The 7,198-nt window shown below is 29.0% G+C and overlaps 1 protein-coding gene across 1 annotated transcript; it reads left to right on the forward strand.

Annotated features, from left to right (window-relative positions):
- Nucleotides 1–193: 193 nt before the first annotated feature.
- Nucleotides 194–2,867, forward strand: LOC121232043 (cytochrome P450 87A3). Its single transcript, XM_041117386.1, has 8 exons — nt 194–777; nt 854–1,003; nt 1,070–1,327; nt 1,445–1,549; nt 1,992–2,070; nt 2,174–2,280; nt 2,363–2,490; nt 2,580–2,867. Exons 1-8 carry the CDS (start codon nt 247–249, stop codon nt 2,671–2,673), a joined length of 1,452 nt encoding a protein of 483 aa, XP_040973320.1. The 5' UTR covers nt 194–246; the 3' UTR covers nt 2,674–2,867.
- The last annotated feature ends 4,331 nt before the right edge of the window (nt 2,868–7,198 follow it).

Consider the following 7,198-nt stretch of genomic DNA (forward strand, 5'->3'; position numbering starts at 1 on the left):
TAATTTTATATAATCATTTCTCTCTATAAAATATAATTTTAAAATATATATTTTAAGTTTGAGAAAATATGTGGAAATGAAGATGTCCACCATTCACAATAATGAGAATGTAGTTAGTCTACATAAATTAGGACTAAGCTCAGAACATTGAAGCATATAAATAGAATAACCCAATGTGGCTGCTAGTCTGCACTCTTGGATCTTAGTTTTCCTCTTAAATATTTTTCGCTACTTGAGTTGAGTTTGATGGAGATGATGGTGAGGTCTGTTTGGCTTTTCGTGTTTCCTTTGCTTGTAACAAGTATTAGGTGGATTTATAGGTGGAGGAACCCTAAATGTAAAGGAACACTGCCTCCAGGTTCGATGGGACTCCCACTTCTGGGAGAGACCCTCAGTTTACTTGTCACAGCCAAGTCCATAGACATCCATCCTTTTTTTAAGGAAAGAATGAGTAGGTATGGTCCACTGTTCAAAACAAGTTTAGCAGGTAGATCAATTGTGATATCGGCGGATCCCGATTTCAATAGTTTCTTGTTTCAACAAGAAGGTAAACTTGTTGAGGTGTGGTACATGGATTCCTTCGCAAAATTGCTTCGCCAAGATACTACAGCAGCAAGTGGCTATGTACACAAATATCTGAGGCACCTTGTTTTGAATCACTTTGGTGTTGAGACTCTTAAACACAGGCTGCTGCCTCAACTAGAACGTGCCATAAATCAAAGATTGCAGGAGTGGGTTAAGCAGCCGGAGGTACAACTCAAAGACCAAACAGCTGCAGTAAGTCTCTTTCAATATATTTACTAATTTTTCTCTTCATTGAACCACTAGTTTTCTAATAAACAATTATTTGCAGATGATATTTGAATTTACTGCGAAGCACATGCTTAGTTACGAACCCGAAAAATCCTCAGATACTATAGCCCTAAACCTATCCAACTTCTTGGAGGGACTGATGGCATTTCCTATACGCGTCCCCGGTACTGCTTTCTACAGATGTAAAAAGGTAAGCAATTCAAGAAAACTAGAATTCCCAAAACGGAATTAAAATTTTTATATATAAACATTGCAGAGGCAGCAAAAAGTAATACAAGTAATAAGTAAATTAGTGGAAGAGAGAATGAATTCGGGAGAAGGTGAACGAATTAGCAAAACAGATTTTCTGGACCAAATTGTGGAAGACATGAGGACAGAATCATTCTTGACAAAGGAATTTGCCACTCATGTTCTCTTTGGAATCCTCCTGGCTAGCTTTGAGACTGTTTCTTCCACTATTGCCTTAGCCATCAAGTATTTATCCGACCATCCTTCTTTACTACAACAACTTACGGTACGTAAGTAATCAAGATATATAATTATTTAATATTTTCTTTCTTTTTCTTATATATATATACTTGTATAACTCATTATCTGTAAATTTATTTATTCTTTCTTAACTCTTGACAAGGAGGAGCATGAGCAGATTCTTAATAAGAAAAGAAGAGATTGTAATCCTGGACTTGAAGATGGACTTGAATGGGAGGATTACAAATCCATGCATTTTACTAATAACGTTAGTCTTATAGATATCATCTCTCTCTCCTTTATATACAGCCAAGGAGAATCCATTTATACTAGTGTAAAAATAATTATTCGACAGTTGAATCTATCGATATAATTATATATATCACGCATATAAGTTTTTTAATAGATCCAATATCTCTATTATATCGATCTAAAATATATATTCAACAGTTGGTATTTTTTTCATAAAACAAATAATTAGAAATTTTAAATTTGCATCAAATTTGGCATGTATTATTTATATTAATGAAATATTAAATTCAATAATTGAATCCTTAAATTAATATTAATTGTACAAAAAGATACAAAAATAAATCTCTCCTATATATATATATTCTTTAATTAATTTTAATTTGTTCCCTTTATTTAGGTTTTATCAAGAATCAAGGGTGATGTTTAATAATTAATTCATGTAATTTTGTGCTTATAAGGTCATCAATGAGTCGCTTAGATTAGCAAATGTTGCTCCAGGGATCTTAAGAAGGGTTATAAAAGACATTCATGTCAATGGTAATCATCTCTTAACACACAGTACTAACCATATATACATTGTTAAATTAAATATCTCTCTCTATATATGTGTGTGCATATTTAACTTTTCTTAATTTGTCAGGGTACATAATACCACAAGGTTGGGCTATCATGGTTGTGCCTGCAGCCCTACAGCTTAATCCTGAGGCTTTCGAAGATCCTCTTACCTTCAACCCTTCAAGATGGAGGGTATTTAATTACTTGTGTAACTATGTAAATAAAAATAATAATAAAAAGAGTTTGATAAGCAATTAACCTCTACTTTTTTAAGAACATTGGAAGCAATGCGACGGCAAAGAATTTCATGGCATTTGGAGGAGGCAATAGGACATGTGCGGGAGCAGAGTTCAGCAAGGTCCTGATGGCTATATTTTTGCACGTTTTGGTAACCAAGTACAGGTATATTGATTAATATGTTATGCAAGAAACTATATGTACATATATAGATGATAAAATTGAGAATAAAAGAGTACGTAAATTTGGGTTAGGTGGAAAAAGATGAAGGGGGGAGATGTGGTTCGTGCACCCACTCTGGGATTTGCCAACGGTTTCACCATAAGTGTTTTGGAAAAGGAACCGTAGCTTGTTACGCTCAAATGTTGAAGAATAAGGTTGACGCGCTGGATTTGTCTTCAAACCCAACTTCTGTGTTCCTACTTTCTGTCTCATGTACGGTACTCAACTCCATGATTATTGTATACTTATCAACACTTACCGTTAATTTTCACCATGTAATAATCCTTCGCTATAAATAATAAATGTGACGTCAAAGAATCTCCTCTAAGATGTGAAAAAAGCAAGAGAAGCAAACCAAAATATCTCTCTTGGATATTGAGACAAAATTGTCTATTTTAAGATTTACGGATGAGTGCCAAATTCACTAAAAAAAATTATTATGTATAAAATAAAATTTAAATTCATAGTTAGAGCTGATCATGGGCAGGGTCGGGCTAGGTTTGGGTCGGGTCCAGGCAAAATTTTAAGCCCATTTTTTAGGCCCACCTTCTGGCCCGTATTAATTTTTTTAGCTTATTTCGTTAAATAAAAAAATTAAAAATATAATAAGACAAATACATTTAAAAATATAAAAACAAATATTAAAACAAAAAACAAATAAAAAATGAGACAAATAATTCTTAAAACAATACACAAATTGAAAATATAATAAAAAGTGGTTATATTAAAATTGAAAATAAAAAAGTAAATATGATTAAAAATAAAAAATATATATATTTAGTATATAATTCGGGCGCCAAAAAAGTTTTACCCGAAACGGGCATTGTTTTTTGCCCAAATTCATATTTCGAACCTATATTTTTACTTGAACTCTCACATTTTTCGGACAGGCCTTCGAGCTGGGTCGGGTAGCCCAACCCATGGTCACCTCTATTTGTAGTTAAAGAATTACGGATGTGTCATGGATAATTTTGTACTCAAGACTTGTGCAAACTGCAAACATGCATAAATAAATAAATAAAAAAGTTTAAAATATAACTAAACTATACAAATAAAACCGAAATAAAATATAATATAAAAATTAAAAATAGAAGCAAAAGGATAAAAACTCCAGCCTCAAACGTAACTTAACTTTTGAGTTGTGAACTGATCATGGGTAATGAAGACATTAACTCAAAAGAAGTGGCTGGATTGAAAAAGTTAGTTGCATATTGGAAGGAGCAAGCTGATAGGAGGGGAAATGAGGAGGATTAGGAAGACATTCAATAGGAGCAAAGAAGTAAAGTCCATGCTTTGTGAATTGAGATTGAACTAGAATCTTCTTGAAAACAATATTTGAATTAATGTGTTATACAAGAGCTTGACATTGAATCTGTTTAGTAAGAATTTATAGGTGGATTAAAAGAGTTTTCTTGAAAAGTAAGATATTATATAGTGGATCTCATTATCATATATAACCGATGAAAATTATATAATATGTGTATTGCTTATTATTAATGATACCAAAATTAATGTTATAGACATAATTAATATAATATGAGTCATTAATAATTTAACTAAACTTAGCCATAAATTTTAATAAATATAATATAAAATAATATATTCTACATCAATAGTTGTATACATGTATTATATAATAAATATTATACAATTATTGATATTTTTCATTATAATCTACCATATGATTAAAATATGTGATTATATCATGTATTTCGTTATAAGCAAAATAACATATTATTAGTAATATGTATATAAATGTTATATTGTATATATTATAATCTACCATATAAATATACATTTTATTATATCATAGATCTCACTATAATATATAATTAATAACATTTTAATCAAAAACAATTTTTGATGAACCAATTTTTTTCATTATTACATATGAAAATTAAATCATTAGGAGAAAAGTAATGACATTTTCCATCTAAGAGCAACAAAGTCATAAGATGATTTTCAATTCCATGAGGCAAGCTTTTTTCTTCTTTTGCATATTCTCCCTTTTCCAGTCTCTGAATTTCTACAAACAAAACTTTCTATTATCTCTTTAATGGGAAGATACGAAGTTTGAGTCTACTTTTCATTATTCAAAAGTCTTCCACTATTTTCTTTAAAGGAATTTATTAATTCAACCACAAATCACCAAACAACTAAATAAGGAGTTTCCAAGCAACTACCAAATTAATTATTCATAAAAATAAAATAAAAAACCTCCCAAATTTACAACTTGATAACTTGGAACATCAAAATTCTCGGTATATTAATCATAAGAGTTAGGTGCGATGACAAGAGTTTCTTCTACATTAACCAATAGTCGAGGGTTTGATTCCCGCCCTGCATGTGAAACAGCTTTAAAATTCATTACTAGCATCTATCCCCTTAATATACCTATAAAATACGGAAGATTAATTACTTGGCTCGCATCGGATATTTGAGAAATCAAAAAAGAAAAAAAAACTCAGTGTATTAACTTTATTATTAAACCAAAATTTTAGTAGCAACTTTCATTAAATCACTTAATTTAATTAAATTTCGGTAGGCAAGCATGCAAAGCCAGTTTACCACATTTGATTAAACTAAAACTAGAAGAAAAAAAAATGTATATATAACTATATAACCAGGAAATTTTCCCTTTCCCTGTTTAGCTTTTTTCCTTATTTCTATTATTATATCTATACCATATACTTGAAAAATTATTTTATAGATCATTTCCATCACATTATTTATGGTTTTTTTAAAACTATTTAATAATATTAAATAATTTTTCGAAAAGATAAATGCATTTAATTATCAAATTATCACATTTTAAATATATTTATAAAAATAAACTCCATTTCAAAATGCTAATACAATATATAATAATATAAAAAAGAAAAGCTATAACAAAATATTCAAAATCTAAGTGGATTTAAAATAATTTTTCTATTAGAACTTAGATTTGCAATTAATTAGTTAATTAAGTGGATTTAATATTTTAATAGTTTTTTATTATACATGGAATTTTAGGAAGACAAATAAATATTAAAATGCCAAATGGCAAAAAAATACAATGTGAGAACGAAATTTTTTTTTTAAGAGCTTGACCAGTAGACGAATCCAAGTTGTTTCGAGAATAAAAAAAGTTTGACCAAATTTTTTTATCTTGATGAGTTTTTTGGATTAACTAATTAAATTAGATTGAAAACGAATGAATGAAGTAATAAAATTAACCAATTAAATTAAATAAAAGAATTGAAAATAAGATGGATGATGGAAAGAAAAAAACTGCCGGATTGTGTTAAAAACGCGATGCCCTATGAAATTTTTGAAGACAAATCTTCAATAAGCTTCACAAATAATTTTAACCAACCCTTAGGGTCAAACTTTAGTAAATTGGAAGGTGAAGAGTGTATTTCCATAGTTCTTGGAAAAACCAAGAAGAAAATAAGTTTTAAAAAAATATCACAAGAAAAATATGTTGCAAAGAGTTGTATTGAATCAAATGATCAAATATAATGAACGATTTTTTCTAAAAAATAATAAAGATGCATTTATATATGCTAGTTCATTAATAATAAATAAATCTCCTAACCATGGTGAAATTCTAATTAACCTAAACAACAAGTAGTTCTAGTGGAACTAAACTTTATTGACTAAGAAACATAGAAGTTCTAAACAATTGGAAATGCTAAAAAAATATCCTAAAATTCGGAATACGAAATCAACCAAAATATAAAACCTAATAAATACAATATTAAGCTCATGTATAGTCAAAATTAAGGCTTAAAAACAAATCAGGTATGATTTAAACTTGAATTAAAGTTCAGAACTTGTAATTCCCCGTAATTAGGGATGTAAATGAATAAAGTGTTCGATGAACAATAAATGAATAGTTTAGTTTTGTTTGTTTATGTTCATTTATTAAAGCTAAATAAATGAATATGAACAAGATTTTGAGGCTCGTTTATTAAACAAACTGAACAGGAACAAATCTTGTTTAGTTCTTTTATGTTCATGAGCAAACTCGTTTAATAAATCATTTAAAGCTCTTTTATTGTTCCATTGGTATAAATTAATGAAATTATTATGGGTTGTGTGCTTATATTTTTAGTTATAACATAATTATTAATATTAATATTTGATTATTTTATATCTAAAAGATTATATATATTTATTTATTGTTTGCTTGTTTATTATTATTCATGAATATTGTATGTGAACATGTTCAATTATATATGTTCATGAGCATGTTTGCCGAACATATTCATTTAGCATTCATGAACATGTTCGTTTAACTTAATCAAACGAATATGAACACACATAATTTTAAATAAACAAACATGAACAAAAATTTTGAAATTCTTAATGAACATACACCAAACACGAACAAGCTTAATGATAAACAAACGAACATGAATAGAGGTCTATTCGTTCAAGATCAGCTCATTTACAACCTTATTCGTAATAATCTCCTCCAAAAATTCTGTTCGCGCAATCTTCACTAAAACGGTCATAACTTGAGCTTTCGAACTCTGAATCGAGTTATTCGAAGTGCATTTTGAAGCTAATAGATAGCTCCTTGATCTATATGAAGACATTTCAACCCAAAAATATCTGGACCCCATCCAAAAACTCTTTGCAAATCAACTAATCTTTTGGGCTTGGA

This window comes from Gossypium hirsutum, chromosome A07 (genome assembly GCF_007990345.1).
Source record: "Gossypium hirsutum isolate 1008001.06 chromosome A07, Gossypium_hirsutum_v2.1, whole genome shotgun sequence".
NCBI lineage: Eukaryota > Viridiplantae > Streptophyta > Magnoliopsida > Malvales > Malvaceae > Gossypium > Gossypium hirsutum.